Source organism: Mustelus asterias, chromosome 8, assembly GCF_964213995.1.
Source record: "Mustelus asterias chromosome 8, sMusAst1.hap1.1, whole genome shotgun sequence".
NCBI lineage: Eukaryota > Metazoa > Chordata > Chondrichthyes > Carcharhiniformes > Triakidae > Mustelus > Mustelus asterias.
The window spans coordinates 136,675,754-136,694,314 of NC_135808.1; the positions used below are offsets into that span (position 1 = coordinate 136,675,754).

Here is an 18,561-nt window from a genome sequence, read left to right on the forward strand (position 1 = left end):
CATTATTCATGTAAATTGAGTCTGTGTCTTTATAAGTTCTGTTTGTGAACAGAATTCCCACTCACCTGAAGAAGGGGCTTAGAGCCTCGAAAGCTTGTGTGGCTTTTGCTACCAAATAAACCTGTTGGACTTTAACCTGGTGTTGTTAAACTTCTTACTGTGTTTACCCCAGTCCAACGCCGGCATCTCCACATCTTGGTCATAGAAGACAGAGGATAGCAGTGGAGGGGTCTTTTTCTGATTGGAGGTCTGTGACTCGTGGTGTTCACAGTAAGGAGTCTAACAACACCAGGTTAAAGTCCAACAGGTTTATTTGGTAGCAAACGCCAATAGCCTTCGGAGTGCTGCTCCTTCATCAGGTGAGTGGGAGATCTGCTAACAAACAGCCAACAGGGCATATAAAGACACAAACTCAATTTGCAGAATAATGAATAATGATTGGAATGCGAGTCTTTACAGCTAATCAAGTCTTAAAGGTACAGACAATGTGAGTGGAGAGAGCATTAAGCACAGGTTAAAGAGATGTGTATTGTCTCCAGACAGGACAGCCAGTGAGATTTTACAAGTCCAGGCAAGTTGTGGGGGTTACAGACAGTGTGACATGAACCCAAGATCCCGGTTGAGGCCATCCACATGTGTGCGGAACCTGGCTATCAGTCTCTGCTCAGCGACTCTGCGCTGTCGTGAAGGCCGCCTTGGAGAACGCTTACCCGAATGTCAGAGGCCGAATGCCCGTGACCGCTGAAGTGCTCCCCCACAGGAAGAGAACAGTCTTGCCTGGTGATTGTCGAGCGGTGTTCATTCATCCGTTGTCGTAGCGTCTGCATGGTTTCCCCAATGTACCATGCCTCGGGTCATCCTTTCCTGCAGCGTATCAGGTAGACAACGTTGGCCGAGTTGCAAGAGTACGTACCGTGTACCTGATGGATGGTGTTCTCATGTGAGATGATGGCATCCGTGTCGAAGATCCGGTACGTCTTGCACAGGTTGCAGTGGCAGTGTTGTGTGGTGGCGTGGTCACTGTTCTCCTGAAGGCTGGGTCACCGGGCAAGACTGTTCTCTTCCTGTTGGGGAGCACTTCAGCGGTCACGGGCATTCGGCCTCTGATATTCGGGTAAGCGTTCTCCAAGGCGGCCTTCACGACACACGACAGCGCAGAGTCGCTGAGCAGAGACTGATAGCCAGGTTCCGCACACATGAGGACGGCCTCAACCGGGATCTTGGGTTCATGTCACACTTTCTGTAACCCCCACAACTTGCCTGGACTTGCAAAATCTCACTGGCTGTCCTGTCTGGAGACAATATACATGATGTCACAGGTGGAGAAGGTGGTGAAGAAGGCATATGGCATACTTGCCTTTATAGGACGGGGCATAGAGTATAAAAGTTGGAGTCTGATGTTGCAGATGTATAGAACGTTGGTTTGGCCGCATTTGGAATACTGCGTCCAGTTCTGGTCGCCACACTACCAGAAGGACGTGGAGGCTTTGGAGAGAGTACAGAGGAGGTTTACCAGGATGTTGCCTGGTATGGAGGGGCTTAGTTATGAGGAGAGATTGGGTAAACTGGGGTTGTTCTCCCTGGAAAGACGGAGGATGAGGGGAGACTTAATAGAGGTGTATAAAATTATGAAAGGCATAGATAGGGTGAACGGTGGGAAGCTTTTCCCCAGGTCGGTGGTGACGCTCACGAGGGGTCATAGGTTCAAGGTGAAGGGGGGGAGGTTTAACACAGATATCAGAAGGACATATTTTACACAGAGGGTGGTGGGGGCCTGGAATGCGCTGCCAGGCAAGGTGGGGGAGGCGGACACACTGGGAACGTTTAAGACTTATCTAGACAGCCATATGAACGGAGTGGGAATGGAGGGATACAAAAGAATGGTCTAGTTTGGACCAGGGAGCGGCACGGGCTTGGAGGGCTGAAGGGCCTGTTCCTGTGCTGTATTGTTCTTTGTTCTATCTCTTTAATCTGTGCTTAATGCTCTCTTCACTCACATTGTACTTTTAAGACTTGATTAGCTGTAAAGACTTGCATTCCATTCATTATTCTGTAAATTGAGTTTGTGTCTTTATATGCCCTGTTTGCTGTTTGTTAGCAGATCTCCCACTCACCTGACGAAGGAGCAGCACTCCGAAAGCTAATGGCGTTTGCTACCAAATAAACCAGTTGGACTTTAACCTGGTGTTGTTATACTCCTTACTGTGTTTACCCCAGTCCAACGCCGGCATCTCCACATCATGACTAGTGGTGTTCCGCAGGGCTCTGTACTGGGACCTCTGTTTGTGATATATATATAAATGATTTGGAAGAAGATGTAGCTGGTCTGATTAGTAAGTTTGCGGACGACACAAAGATTGCTGGAGTTGCGGATAGTGATGAACATCGTCAGAGAATACAGCAGGATATAGATAGGCTGGAAAATTGGGCGGAGAAATGGCAGATGGAATTTAATCCAGATAAATGCGAAGTGATGCATTTTGGTAGATCTAATGCAGGGGGGAGCTATACAATAAATGGCAGAACCATCAGGAGCATAGACACACAGAGGGATCTGGGTCTGCAAGTAAACAGATCCTTAAAGGTGGCAGCACAGGTGGAGAGGGTGGTGAAGAAGGCATATGGCATGCTTGCCTTTATTGGACGGGACATAGAGTATAAAATGACTTAGAGGAGGGGGCTGAAGGGTGGATCAGTAAATTTGCTGATGACACCAAGATTGGTGGAGTAGTGGATGAGGTGGAGGGGTGTTGTAGGCTGCAAAGAGACATAGATAGGATGCAAAGCTGGGCTGAAAAATGGCAAATGGAGTTTAACCCTGATAAATGTGAGGTGATTCATTTTGGTAGGACAAATTTAAATGTGGATTACAGGGTCAAAGGTAGGGTTCTGAAGACTGTGGAGGAACAGAGAGATCTTGGGGTCCATATCCACAGATCTCTAAAGGTTGCCACTCAAGTGGATAGAGCTGTGAAGAAGGCATATAGTGTGTTAGCTTTTATTAACAGGGGGTTGGAGTTTAAGAGCCGTGGGGTTATGCTGCAACTGTACAGGACCTTGGTGAGACCGCATTTGGAATATTGCGTGCAGTTCTGGTCACCTCACTATAAGAAGGATGTGGAAGCGCTGGAAAGAGTGCAGAGGAGATTTACCAGGATGCTGCCTGGTTTGGAGTGTCGGTCTTATGAGGAAAGGTTGAGGGAGCTGGGGCTGTTCTCTCTGGAGCGGAGGAGATTGAGGGGAGACTTAATAGAGGTTTATAAAATGATGAAGGGGATAGATCGAGTGAACGTTCAAAGACTATTTCCTCGGGTGGATGGAGCTATTACGAGGGGGCATAACTATAGGGTTCATGGTGGGAGATATAGGAAGGATATCAGAGGTAGGTTCTTCACGCAGAGAGTGGTTGGGGTGTGGAATGGACTGCCTGCAGTGATAGTGGAGTCAGACACTTTAGGAACATTTAAGCGGTTATTGGATAGGCACATGGAGCACACCAGGATGGTAGGGAGTGGGATAGCTTGATCTTGGTTTCAGATGAAGGTCGGCACAACATCGTGGGCCGAAGGGCCTGTTCTGTACTGTACTGTTCTATGTTCTATGTTCTATAAAAGTTGGCATATGTTGTTGCAGTTATGTAGAACATTGGTTAGGCCACATTTGGAATACTGCGTCCAGTTCTGGTCGCCACACTACCAGAAGGACGTGGAGGCTTTGGAGACAGTGCAGAAAAGGTTTACCAGGATGTTGCCTGGTATGGAGGGTATTAGCTATGAGGAGAGATTGAGTAAACTAGGGTTGTTCTCCCTGGAAAGACGGAGGTTGAGGGGCGACCTAATAGAAGTTTATAAAATTATGAAGGGCATAGATAGGGTGAGCAGTTGGAAGCTTTCTCCCAGGTCAGAAATGACAAACACCAGGGGTCACAAGTTCAAGGTAAGAGGGGCAAGGTTCAATACAGATATGCGGGGGACGTATTTCACACAGAGGGTGGTGGGGGCCTGGAATGCACTGCCAAGCAAGGTGGTTGAGGCAGACACACTAGGATCATTTAAGACTTATCTAGATAGCCACATGAACAGACTGGGAATAGAGGGATACAAACGGATGGTCTAGTTAGGAATTTATGATCGGTGCAGGCTTGGAGGGCCGAAGGGCGTGTTCCTGTGCTGTATTGTTCTTTGTTCTTTGTTCTATCCTTGCCTTAAAAACATTCAATGAGGTAGCCTCAACTACTTCACTGGGCAGGGAATTCCATAGATTCACAGCTCTTTGTGTGAAGAAGTTCCTCCTCAACTCAGTCCTAAATCCGCTTCCCCATATTTTGAGTTTCACCTGCCAGTGGAAATAACTTCCCTGCTTCTATCTTATCTATTCCCTTCATAATCTTATATGTTTCTATCAGTTCTCCCCTCATCCTACTGAATTCCAATCAGTATAGCCCCAGTCTACTCAGTCTCTCCTCATAAGCCAACCCTCTCAACTCCGGAATCAACCTAGTGAATCTCCTCTGCACCCCGTCCAATGCCAGTATATCCTTTCTCAAGTAAGGAGACCAAAACTGTACACAGTACTCCAGGTGTGGCCTCACTAGCACCTTGTACAGCTGCAACATAACCTCGTTTTTAAACTCCATCCCTCTCGCAATGAAGGACAAAATTCCATTTGCCTTCTTACTTACCTGCTGCACCTGCAAACCAACTCCTTGTGATTCTTGCACAAGGACACCCAGGTCCCTCTGCACAGCAGCATGCTGCAATTTTTTACCATTTAAATAATAGTCCATTTTGCTGTTATTCCTACCAAAATGGAGGACCTCACATTTATCAACATTGTACTCCATCTGCCAGACCCTCGCCCACTCACTTAGATGATCTATATCCCTTTGCAGACTTTCAGCGTCCTCTGTACACTTTGCTCTACCACTCATCTTAGTGTCATCTGCGAATTTTGACACACTACACTTGATCCCCAACTCCAAATCATCTAAATCGTAAACAATTGCGGTTCAACACTGATCCCTAAGGCACACCACTAGTCACTGATCGCCAACCAGAAAAACACCCATTTACCCCCACTCTTTGCTTTCTGTTAGTTAACCAATCCTCTAACCATGCTAATACATTGCCCGTAACACCATGCACCTTTATCTTATGTAGCAGTCTTTGGTGCGGCACCTTGTCAAATGCCTTGTGGAAATCCAGATACACCACATCCACAGGTTCCCTATTGTCCACTGCACATGGTATGTTCTCAAAGAATTCCACCAAATTAGTCAAACATGACCTGCCCTTCATGAACCCATGCTGCATCTTACCAATGGGACAATTTATATCCAGATGTCTCGCTATTTCTTCCTTGATGATAGATTCAAGCATTTTCCCTACTACAGACGTTAAGCTAACCAGCCTATAGTTACCCACCTTTTGTCTACCTTTTTTAAACAGTGGCGTCACATTTCCTGTTTTCCAATCTGCGGGAACCACCCCAGAGTCAGCGAATTTGGTAAATTATCACTAGTGCATTTGCTATTTCTCCCGCCATCTCTTTTAGTACCCTGGGATGCATTCCATCAGGACCAGGAGACTTGTCTACCTTTAGCCCCATTAACTTGCCCAACACTACTTTCATGATTATTTCTAGGTCCTCACTTGCCATAGCCTTCCTATCATCAATTTTTGGCATGTTATTTGTGTCTTCCACTGTGAAGACCGACACAAAATACCTGTTCAATGCCTCAGCCATTTTCTCATTTCCAATTATTACATTCCCCTTCTTAACGGATTGAAGCACTAAATAAAAACTTACTGATTGCACACTTCAAACAATATTGAAATGGTGTAGTGAGACTAATACTGAAGGAAATGCTGGGGATACTGTCTTGTGATACAACTATACACTGCGTACACACACCTCTACATACACATGACACAAAGTAGTTCGCTGTGACCCATTGGAAAATGACAGAGTGAGCGTTAAATCACATCAACGATTTTATAATTAAACTATTGACCAAATCCACATTAAGTGAGAATTCTCACAACACTAGGTTAATGTCCAACAGGTTTATTTGGTAGCAGAAGCTTTCGGAGCGCTGCTCCTTCATCAGGTGAGTGGCCCTGAAGGAGCAATGCTCCGAAAACTCGTGCTACCAAATAAACCTGTTGGACTTTAACCTGGTGTTGTGAGACTTCTTACTGTGCCCACCCCAGTCCAACAGCAGCAACTCCACATCACATTAAGTGAGGAATTAGTGTACTGTGCAGAGATTCACCTTTATCAATATCTCTCTGTTGAGATCTCTCACTCACTGTACTCACTGCTTTATTTATTCTCCACACTTAAGCTTCTGATCTCCTGCTCCTCTTTCTTAGGAATCTAGTCTTTGCCAGTTCACACTTCTGGTAGCCAAAGCACAGTCAACAGGCATTGATGTAAAATATGCAGCTCACCTTATTTGCAAATATTTGAGATTGAAAGGATCTTTGTGAATGATTCTCAATTTCTTGATTGTTAATAAATAAAAGTATAAATTTAAAAAAATCTGCTGTGTTTACTGTGTGGCAGTTGGTATATAAGGAGCATGGAACAATGAGCCTATCCAATCAATTGAGAAGGGAAATGGCAGAGACACACTAATAGGCTCATTCTCATCAGACCCACCTGTAGGGTTAATTACTCCATTTTCACAGGCTAACAGTTCACAAAATCACTTTCTCCATTTCAAAAACCCTGTTAAAAAGGTGCCACAAATCAGACAGCAGGCACAAGGGGCATGTGTCAATGTTTGGTCAATGTGTATGTGTCTCAGTGTCACTAGTCCCATTAAATCTTTGAGCTCCTTATGGCCTCTCTTCCACCTCCCTTTGCCTCAAGCACCCCAGAGTCTGTAGGCACACCCCACTCTGCTCCAAAGTTATGTTTAAAAATCTTCCTGCTGTTCCACCAAGGCCTTTTCTTCTCCACCCCTCACCTCAATGCCCACCACCCTCTTGAGCCAAAGACAAAGAACCTGTACCATGGATCAGTTCAATGTGAGTAACCCCCGAGGACTATCCACTCTGTCCATTCCCCTCATAATTTTGTAGACTTCTATCAGGTCGCCCCTCAACCTCTGTCGTTCCAGTGAGAACAAACCAAGTCTCTCCAACCTCTCATAGTTAATGCCCTCCATACCAGGCAACATCCTGGTAAATCCTTTCTGTACCCTCTCCAAAGCCTCCACATCCTTCTGGTAGTGTGGCAACCAGAATTGAACACTATATTCCAAGTGCGGCCTAACTAAGGTTCTATAAAGCTGCAACATGACTTGCCAATTTTTGAACTCAACGCCCCGGCCGATGAAGGCAAGCATGCCATATGCCTTCTTGACTACCTTTTCCACCTGCATTGCCACTTTCCTGTACCTGTACACCCAGATCCCTCTGCCTATCAATACTCTTAATGGTTCTGCCATTTACTGTATATTTTCTATCTTTATTAGACCTTCCAAAATGCATTACCTCACATTTGTCCAGATTAAACTCAATCTTCCACCTCTCCGCCCAAGTCTCCAACCGATCTATATCCTGCTGTATCCTCTGTCTATCCTCATCACTATCCGCAAATCCACCAACCTTTGTGTCATCCGCAAACTTACTAATCAAACCAGTTACATTTGCCTCCAAATCATTTATATATATTACAAACCGCAAAGGTCCCAGCACTGATCCCTGAGGAATGATCGATGTGCAGGGCTAGAACTGTGTCGGTCACAGGAAGGGGGAATTCTGATAGCTGGGCATTCCCAGGGTCTCCAAGGTGAAAGGCCCTGGCACCACCTTCTTCCCCCGACAGGAATTCTGAAGTCCTGGATTCCTCCATGGGATGGAGGGGCATCTGGAGTGAGATCCAGAAGCGTTGCCATCCTCTGGCACTGGCATTCATGGATGCCCATAAGTGCCTTGTGTCATGCTGTTGGTGCCCTGAACCCTGAAATTCATCTCTGAACAGTGGAGTTCATGGTCTGAACCATGGAATGGACATCACCGCCATGGAGTGGTTGTCCTGCACCAAGGTTTCCACTGCAGACGCCATTCTCGCACTGTTGGCCTAATTGCCTCAGAATGCAGGCTCCTTGGACAGAAGGCGATGGGATTCCTCCAGTTGCTCTTGCAATCTGAGGAGGGATACTGACATCTCTTCCTGATATTCCCGACTCTGCCTTTGGAACTCCAGCAACTGAGGGGCAACTGAGTCCAGAGGCATGTTGACTGGGGCGCAGCAGAGTCCTGTAGTATCTGGAGACTCCAAGTGACGGCTCCAAGTGGGACATAACTGCCTCCGTCTGCTGGGAATCATCGGAAGTGAGGTGCTCACCAGTTGGTGACCAGAAGCCTGTCTACTACTAATGCCCATCGAGGTGTGAGTCTCTGTGCTGGATTGGATGAAGGGTCTGGGTGACGGCTATGATGCCTCCTCATTGGGAACGTTTGAGAATTTGTCAGTGCTGCTCTCCTGGCCTGTCTTCAAAGCTGCTCTACTGATTTCCCAGCAATGGATGGGAGATGGCATCAGTATATGTCAGGGGCATAAGGAGAGGAGAGAAAAAACTCTCCAGATGGATGATTGTGTTGTGGGTCCTCATCTTTTTCTTTTGTGCCAACCTTGCCCACACTGCAGGAGTGGTCCACTTCCTCCCTGGCAAGGGCTCTCTCCTCAAATGGTGAGAGGATTTTCAGTTTGGGCATTTCTCTGCCTGTTTATGCTCTCCTTTACATTGTGAAGCTGATTGTCCTACAAGGAGACAGATGGGGAGAGGCTGCGTGGCAGGTCAGTTGGCAAGGATGCCTGGCATGTGTGGTGCTGAGTGGGAGGTGAGATGTGATGAGAGTCTTTTTCTGATTGGCAGGCAATAACTAGTGGGGTACCGCAGGGATCTGTATTAGGACCCCAATTATAAATGATTTGGAAGTGGGAATGAAACGTTTTATCTCCAATTTTCAGATGATACAAAGTTGGGTGGGAGGGTGAGCTGCAAGGAGGATGCAGAGATGCTTCAGTGTGACTTGGACAGGCTGAGTGTGTGGGCATCTGCATGGCAGATGCCGTTTCATGTGGACTAATGTGGGGTTATCCACTTTGGTAGCAATAATAGGAAGTCAGATTATTACTTGAATGGGTGTAAATTGAGAGAGGTGGATACTCAGCAAGTGGGCGGCACGGTAGCACAGTGGTTAGCACTGCTGCTTCACAGCTCCAGGGTCCTGGGCTTGGGTCACTGTCTGTGTGGCGTTTGCACATTCTCCTCGTGTCTGCGTGGGTTTCCTCCGGGTGCTCCGGTTTCCTCCCACAGTCTAAAGATGTGTGGGTTAGGTTGATTGGCCATTCTAAATTGCCCCTTAGTGTCCTGAGATGCTTAGGTTAGAGGGATTAGGAGGAAATGTGTAGGGATATGGGGGTAGGGCCTGGGTGGGATTGTGGTCGGTGCAGACTCGATGGGCCAGATGGCCTCCTTCTGCACTGTAGGGTTTCTATGATTCTATGTGTGACATTAGTGTACCTTTAAGAAAGGTTTTTTTTAAATCATGATCTCTGGAGCCCTCATAGTTTCAGTGTTTCTCATTGCTGCCGAGCTGTCTACCAGATTTATTGCTCCTTAAGTGGCTTAAATAGGGTTTTTTAAATTTACTCTGAGATTAGTTTTATGGCCCTGCATTGTTAGGAGAAAAGGTCATGGGTTCTCTATAGATTTTTTTCCTTCCGAGGGAGTTTAAGGTTTTCTTTCTGTTTGGCTGCAGTTTTGACTTTTAATCTTTAGAAGGGATAGCAAGCTAAAAATAAGTGTTTCTCTCTCCCTATTTCCTGATTATCTGAAAACAAGGTCTTGCCTTTCTGAAGGGGTGACTGACCAGAGTCTCTCCCTAGGGTTCTGGGAAGTTGTTCTGACTTCAAACTGTTTTGAGTCTATCAAGACAATTTCAGACTTCATCGTGAGGACTCAATTCCAGTGTCACGTGAGCAGTAGTCTTTGCTGTGTCGAACTGTTTAAAGGGTTTTGTCCATGGAAGATTTTGGTTTGATTGGAACATCTTAGATATATTTGTTAAGGGTTATACTTTATCGGAGTTGTTTTGTTTTTGTTTGTAATTGATAAATGTTATTGTTAATTTTCTTTCCATATATGTTAACTGCATTCTTAATTAAACTTTGTTTGATAAAGGCTCCCTGGTGGATCATTTGAATCGTTCCTGAGGTGAAACACCTTATGCTTATCTTAGCCAAATTCAAGGTGCAAAATTTATCAGATCCAGGCGGACTTCATAAAACACTTTGGAGTTTCTGACAAAAACCATAACACAAGACCTTGGAGTCCTCATGCATCAGTCACTGAGAGTAAGCGCGCAGGTACAGCAGGCAATAAAGTAGGCAAATGCTACGTTGGCTTTCATAGCGAGAGGATTTAAGAATAGGAATAGAAATGTTTTACTGCAATTGTGCAGGGTGTTGTTGAGATCACACCTGGAGTATTGTGTGCAGTTTTGGTATCCATATCTGAGGAAGGATGTCCTTGCTATAAAGGGAGTACAGCGAAGGTTTACCATGCTGATTCCTGGGATGGCAGGTCTGTCACGTGAGGAGAGACTAAGTCAGTTAGGATTATATTCACTGGAGTTTAGAAGAGTGAGAGGGGATCTCATATAAACTTATAAAATTCTAACAGGGTTAGGCAGGGTAGATTCAGAAAGTATGTTCCCGATGGTGGGGGAGTCCAGAACTAGGGGTCATAGTTTGAGGATAAGGGCTAAATCTTTTACAACTGAGGTGAGGAGAAATTTCTTCACCCAGAGGGTGCTGAATGTGTGGAGTTCACTACCACAGAAAGTAGTTGAGGCCAAAACGTTGTGTGATTTCAAGAAGAAATTAGATATAGCTCTTGGGGCTAAAGGGATCGAGGGATATGGGGGGAAGCGGGGATCAGGATATTGACTTTGATGATCAGCCATGATCAAGATGAATGGCGGAGCAGATACGAGGGGTCGAATGGTCTACTCCTGCTTCTAGTTTTTATATTTCTGCACGAGGAACTGTAGGGGAGATGAGGAAGTGTGTCAGTTGAGTGGTGGGGCCCCCTGAGTTCGCAGTGAATAAGCTCCCAGTGGATGTGTCATGGGTGTCTGAGTGTATAAGTTAAAGGTTATTTGTTAGTGTCACAAGTAGGTTTACATTAACACTGCAATTAAGTTACTGTGAAAATCCCCTAGTTGCCACATTCCGGCACCTGTTTGGGTACACTAAGGGAGAATTTGGCATGGCCAATGTACCTAACCAGCATGTTTTTCAGAATATGGGAGGAAACCGGAGCACCCGGAGGAAACCCACACAGACACGAGAGAACATGCAGACTCCGCACAGACAGACCCAAGCCGGAATCAAACCCGGGTCCCTGGCGCTGTGAGACATCAGTGTGAATCTGTTGGGAAATGAGGAGAATTATTTATCTTGGCTGCGCAGAGGAAGTCATTTACCTTCTTCCTGTGCTGGATGGCCGTCATCGTGTGCAGGGAGCTGGCACTTACCAGTGCTGCCTCCATGTGGGGCTGGTGATCTTGCCAAAGTTGGTCTTCTGCCAGCCCGAGGTTACAGGATGTTCCATCTCCCTTCCGCCCCATCCAGCATTCTGGTGAGTACTCCCCCTGAAAACCGTAGGACAGTCTTCTCAGCGGCTGTCCTCCTGACTGGACTTGGACTGAGAGCTGGGGAGGCGTTTAAACGGAGCTGCCCGCCTGATTGAAGAGACCAAATGATAGTGGGGCGGGTGAATCAGAGTCTGCTTGTTACAGACTCAGTGTGAAACTTGGGGGGGGGGGGGGGGGGGTGTGGGGGGCGGTGGGGTGAGGGGGCAGCGCGATTCTCCTCGCTGGGCGCCACGGCCTCTGCGTCTCCAGCAGCCGATTTCCAGCACCGCCAGCTCCACTGCAGAAATCGGCGTGGAGCTGAATAAATTATTGAAATCACAATTTAAATACTATTTAAATGTGATTAACGAGCTCGGGACTGAAATCTCCGGGCCTGGTAGCATCTCCCCCCGCCAGGAATGTTTCATTCCAGCAGGGATTACACCAGCTCCTCACTTGCAGGGACATGGCAGCCCAACCCCACTGGAGGGGGGACAATCGAGGCCCCCCAGAGGGTCGGGCGCCGGGGGGGGGGGGGGGGGGGGGGGGGCAGTGTCCCTTGGGCACAGGCATCCTGGCAGTGCCAGCCTGGGCCTCCTGGCACTGTCCAAGGGGCAAGGTACCAATGTCCAGGGAGCACCACGGCACTGCCCATCGGGCATGAGGCAGTGCCAAGGAGATGGGGCCTATTGGGACAGTACCTCTAGGGGGAGATCGGTGGGAGTGGGGGGGATCCCGCTGCCACTCTGCACTCAGGCTGACTGACAGAGGGAGGGAGGCCAGCAATCAGGGCTGTCCATCAGGGTGGGGTCAGAGAGTCAGCCTGCTGGGGTGGAGGTGGGGGTGGGGGGGGGTGGGGATCTGGATTGCGGGAGGGTGTCGGGGCTATGGGGGTGGGGGGGTTGGAGGTCGAGGCGGGCCAGGGTAGTGGGGGCGTCAAGTCTTACCTGGACATGTTTGGGGAGCCAGCAATCGGGCCATGGGGGAGTCGCAGGGGCAGCGATGCGGGGTCCGTGGGGCTGGCCGGCAGTGCGGGGCCACTGCGATCTTGGCGCTGATAGATTGATGTATGCACAGTGGCCCACTCAGTGCTATGCTGCCGGCCTCTCCAGTGGGAATAGGCCCCGGCCACTGATATTCAGCGTGATTCATGCTGAGGTACTCTGCAGTGCACAGAGTGTGAGAGATTCATTTTGGAACTCCTGCTAAAAGACAGCGGGATTTACTCTTGTTTTGACGCAAATTTGACACTTAGAATATTTTTGGGAGACTCACCCTGTGCTTTTTTTTCACAGAAAGAAGTCTAACAACACCAGGTTAAAGTCCAACAGGTTTATTTGGTAGCAAAAGCTTTTTTTTTCACAAGTGCCTAAAAATGCAGCACAAAACCTCGCCGATTCTGCCAGTGGGAGACTTCCTGCTTTTCTCACCCAAAACCACACTTTGCCAAAATAGTTTTGTCCCATGACTCCTGAATTTGTACAGATCCAAACAAACAAGGAAGAAAGGTGAAGTGTGGTCAACATTCTATTTGCTGACAAGGAGTTTGAGAAACAAAAAACGCAAAGTCCAGACATGGTTTGTGCAGATTTATTTATTGTACTGTTTGATTTATTTGTGAATTGTAAAGCAGTTGTTGAAATATATCTTCACAGCACAGAGAGGCATTATTCCTTCAACTGAAGACTGGACCTGTTTCTGCCGGGAACCGAGGGTCGCTCATAAAAGACGCGGACGGTCTGTAATATAAGTCAGTGTCAGTGTGGTCCAGCTTTGATCATCAAATGAGCATTTGCCAGTTTACTCCCTCTCTCATACATCAGCACCGGGTCAGTGGGTGGCACTATCACCTCAGGGTCAGAAGGTCGTGCGTTCAAATCCCAGAAACTTGAGCCCACAATCCAGGGTGACATGCCAGTGCGGTGAGGAAATGTTACACGTTTGGAAGTGCCGTCTTTCAGATGAGGCCCATTGGCGCTTTAAGGTGGAGGTGAAAGATCGCATTGTACCATTGTGAAGAACAAGGGTCCCCGAGGCACAACTCCTTCCTCAAGCAGCTTCACTAAAACAGACTGCCTGGCCATTACTACATTGCTGTTGGTGGGAGTTTGCTTTGTATGAATTGGTTGCTGCAATTCCTACATTAGACAATGACTATGCTGCAAAAGTGCTCCATTATCTGGAAAGCACTTTGAGACATTCTGTGAAAAGCACAATAGAAATCCAAGTCCTTTCTGTGATTGGCCTGGGTTTTACAAGCTGATCTTTACACCTTTTCCCAGGAGATTAAAAACAGCAAAGGCCAGGACAATATCCAGGCTGAGGCTGGTAAGTGGTATGTAACATTCACACAACACACGTGCCATGTGAGAGCCACCTTCAGTTAGAGAGTCCGTACACATCCCCTCGACATTCCATGGCATTACCATAATTGAATCCCTCACTCTGGACATCCTGGGGGTTATCAACACCCCTCAGCATGGATCGGATGAGCAGAATCACCTTGTGAGCTGGAATGACATCATGACATTCACATAATTACTGTGGCTACAAGAGCAGGTCAGAAGCTGTGAATTCTGCAGAATGCCATGCACCTCCTGATTCCCCAAAGCCTGCCCAGTATTTACATGGCACAAGCCAGGGAGTTTTTTTTATTCATTCATGGAAAGTGGGTGTACATACGCCACAGAGACTGCAGCAGTTCAAGAAGGCAGCTCACCACCACCTCCTCAGAGCAATTAGGGATGGGCAATAAATGCTGGCCCAGCCAATGATGCCCAAATCCTGAGAATATTTTTCTTTAAAATTACTGGGACGTATTGTGTACCTGAAGCAGGAAAAGCAGCCAGCATAATTAAGGACCCCACGCACACCGGGCATTCTCTCTTCCAGTGGGAAAAAGGTACAAAAGTCTGAGGTCACGTACCAACCAACTCAAGAACAGCTTCTTCCCTGCTGCCATCAGACTTTTGAATGGACCTACCTTGCATTAAGTTGATCTTTCTCTACACCCCAGCTATGACTGTAACACTACATTCTGCACTCTCTCTTTTCCTTCTCTATGAACGGTATGCTTTGTCTTATAGCGCGCAAGAAACAATACTTTTCACTGTATGTTAATACATGTGACAATAATAAATCAAATCAAAATTAAATGGTAATGTGGCTTGATAAACCAGAGGGTTGTGTTCTTCTAATCTGTTACCTGTATTAGGGTCAAATACTGGTTCTCTAAATGTCCGAGGCTGGAAAACGTCACTTTTGTTGGGCTGAAAGTTTGGAGTGTCCTCCATTTTCCACTGTGAAATGCGTGGGTAAAGGCCAGAGGTTATTTCACTGGCTTCATATCGATCCTAAACACAGAATGCAATGAGAGTAAACTGCGATATTTCTAACAACCGAGTAAAGCAAGAAAAAGAAAAATCCAAAAGCTGACAAACTGAAATAGGACAAAAAATCCACTACAAACATATGAATTAGGAGCAGGAGAAGGCCACTCGGCCCCTCAAGCCTGTTCCATCATTCAGTAAGATCATGGTTGATCTGATAGTAACCGACCCCCCATTCCTGCCCCTCCCCCGATAACCTTTCTTCCCCCTTGTTAATCAAGAATCTATCGAGCTTTTCCTTAAAAACATACAAAGACTGCTTCCACCGCCTTTTGAGGAAGAGAGTTCCTGACAGAATAATTTTTCCTATTCTCTGTCTTAAATGAACAACCCCTTATTTTTAAGCACTTCTCCCAGTGCTGGATTCCCCCACAAGAGGAAGCATTGTCTCCACATCCACCCCATCAATACCCTTCAAGCTCTTAAAGGTTTCAATCAAGTCGCCTCTTACTCTTTTGAACTCTTGTAGATACAAGCCTGACTTCTCCAATCTTTCCTCATAAAAAAACCCACAATTCCAGGTATTAATCAGGCAAATCTTCTCATTTACATTTTTCTTTAGATAAAGAGACCAATACAGAAGAACATAAGAAATAGGAGCAGGAGTAGGCCATCTAGCCCCTCGAGTCTGCCCCGCCATTCAATAAGATCATGGCTGATCTGATAGTGGTTTAGTTCCACTTACCCGCCCGCTCCCCATAACCCTCAATTCCCTTATTGATCAGAAATCTATCTACCTGGGACTTAAACATATTTAACGAGGTAGCCTCCACTGCTTCATTGGGAAGAGAATTCCAGAGATTCACTACCCTCTGAGAGAAGAAGTTCCTCCTCAACTCTGTTCTAAACTGACTCCCCCTTATTTTGAGGCTGTGTCCTCTAGTTCTTGTTTCCTTTCTAAGTGGAAAGAATCTCTCTGCCTCTACCCTGTCTCGCCCCTTCATTATCTTATATGTCTCTATAAGATCTCCCCTCAGCCTTCTAAACTCCAACGAGTACAGGCCCAATCTACTCAATCTCTCCTCATAAGCTAACCCCCTCATCTCCGGTGTCAGCCTGGTGAACCTTCTCTGTACTCCCTCCAAGGCCAATATATCCTTTCGCAAACAAGGGGACCAAAATTGCACACAGTACTCCAGTTGCGGCCTCACCAGTACCTTGTACAGTTGCAGCAAGACTTCCCTGCTTTTATACTCCATCCCCTTCGCGATAAAGGCCAACATTCCATTTGCCTTCTTGATCACCTGCTGCACCTGCAAACTGAGTTTTTGCGATTCATGCACAAGGACCCCCAGGTCCCTCTGCACAGTAGCATGTTGTAATTTTTCACCATTTAAATAATAGTCCATTTTACTATTATTCCTTCCAAAGTGGATAACCTCACACTTGTCAACGTTATACTCCATCTGCCAGATCCTTGCCCACTCACTTAGCCTATCCAAATCTCTCTGCAGACTTTCCGGATCTTCCACGCAATTCGCTTTCCCACTCATCTTTGTGTCATCTGCAAACTTTGTTACCCTACACTCAGTCCCCTCCTCCAGATCGTCTATGTATATGGTAAACAGTTGAGGCCCCAGCACTGATCCCTGCGGCACGCCACTAGTCACCAACTGCCAACCAGAAAAGCACCCATTTATTCCAACTCCCTGCTTCCTGTTAGATAGCCAATCCTCAATCCACGCTAACACTTTACCCCCAACTCCGTGTACCCCAATCTTCTGCAGCAACCTTTTGTGAGGCACCTTATCGAACGCCTTCTGGAAATCCAAAAATACCACATCCACCGGTTCCTCTCTGTCAACTGCACTCGTTACATCTTCATAAAAATCCAGTAAATTCATCAAACACGACTTTCCCTTCATGAATCCATGCTGCGTCTGCTTGATCAAACCATTTTTTTCCAGGTGTCCTGCTATTTCTTCTTTAATGATGGATTCCAGCAATTTCCCAACTATGGACGTTAAGCTAACCGGCCTGTAGTTACCCGCCTTTTGTCTACCTCCTTTTTTAAACAGTGGCGTCACATTAGCGTCACAATACTGTACACAGTATCTAGATGCGATCTTATCAATGATCTGTATAACTTAAGCATAACCTCCCTACTTTGGTGTTCAATTCCTCTGCAGTAAACAATAACATTCTATTAGCTTTCCTAATTACTTGCTCTCCCTACATACCAGACATTTGTAATTTATGCACTAAGACACCCAGATCCCTCTGCATCTCAGAGCTCTGCAATCTCTCACCATTTCATAGAATAGAATAGAAACCCTACAGTGCAGAAGGAGGCCATTCGGCCCATCGAGTCTGCACCGACCACAATCCCACCCAGGCCCTACCCCCACATATTTACCCGCTAATCCCACTAACCTACGCATCTCAGGACTCTAAGGGGCAATTTTTAACCTGGCCAATCAACCTAACCCGCACATCTTTGGACTGTGGGAGGAAACCGGAGCACCCGGAGGAAACCCACGCAGACACGAGGAGAATGTGCAAACTCCACACAGACAGTGACCCAAGCCGGGAATCGAACCCGGGACCCTGGAGCTGTGAAGCAGCAGTGCTAACCACTGTGCTACCGTGCCGCCCCAGTTAGATAATAAGCTTCTTTTTATCGTTCTTGCTAAAATAGACAATTTTACATTTGTACACATTATGCTCCATTTGCCGATTCACTCATCATATCCATATCACTTTGTAACCTCCTTATGTTGTCTTCATAACTTAGTTTCCTGCCCATCTTTGTGGCACCAGCAAATTTAGCAACCGTTCCTTTGGTCCCTTCATTCAAGTAATTTACATCACAAATTGAGACCCCACCACTGATTCCTGTGACACATCACTTGTTATGTCTTTCAAACCAGAAAAAGGCCACTTTATGCCTATTCTGCTTTCTGTTAGCTAGCCAATCTTCAATCCATGCACTTTGGAGATAGTGACCACAATTCGGTATCTTTCATTATTGCAATGGAGAGGGATAGGGCCATATGGCAGGGCAAGGTTGATAATTGGGGGAGGGGTCATTATGATGCGATTAGGCAAGAATTAGGGAGCATAAGATGGGAACAGGAACTCTCAGGGAAAGGCACAAATGAAAAGTGGAGCTTGTTCAAGGAACAAATACTGCATGTCCTTGATAGGTATGTCCCTGTCAGGCAGGGAAGAAATGGCCGAGTGAGGGAACCATGGTTCACAAAAGAGGTTGAATGTCTTGTCAAGAGGAAGAAGGAAGAAGGAAGCATATGTAAGGATGAGAAAACAAGGTTCAGTTGTTTAGGTCCTCACTGTCCACGGGGATAGTGCCAGTTAGCAAGGAATGAACTAAAAAAAGGGCTTAGGAGAGCTAGGAGGGGGCATGAGAAGTCCTTGGTGGGTCGGATCAAGGAAAACCCCAAGGCTTTTTACTCTTATGTGAGAAATAAAAGAATAACCAGGGTGAGGTTAGAGCTGATCAAGGACAGTAGTGGGAACTTGTGCATGGAGTCAGAAGAGATAGGAGAGGCAATGAA

General features: G+C 46.6%; 1 protein-coding gene across 1 annotated transcript in view; it reads right to left on the reverse strand.

Moving 5' to 3' along the window:
• Positions 1-13,239: 13,239 nt before the first annotated feature.
• LOC144497594 (leucine-rich repeat and IQ domain-containing protein 3-like) overlaps positions 13,240-18,561 on the reverse strand; it is a 58,853-nt gene continuing 53,531 nt past the window's right edge. Inside the window, exons 8-9 of the mRNA XM_078219039.1 lie at positions 14,863-15,010; positions 13,240-13,396 (exon numbers count right to left, since the gene is read on the reverse strand). Coding sequence (XP_078075165.1) covers positions 13,377-13,396; positions 14,863-15,010 — 168 coding nt within the window. The 3' untranslated portion in view covers positions 13,240-13,376. The remainder of the gene's footprint in view (positions 13,397-14,862; positions 15,011-18,561) is intronic.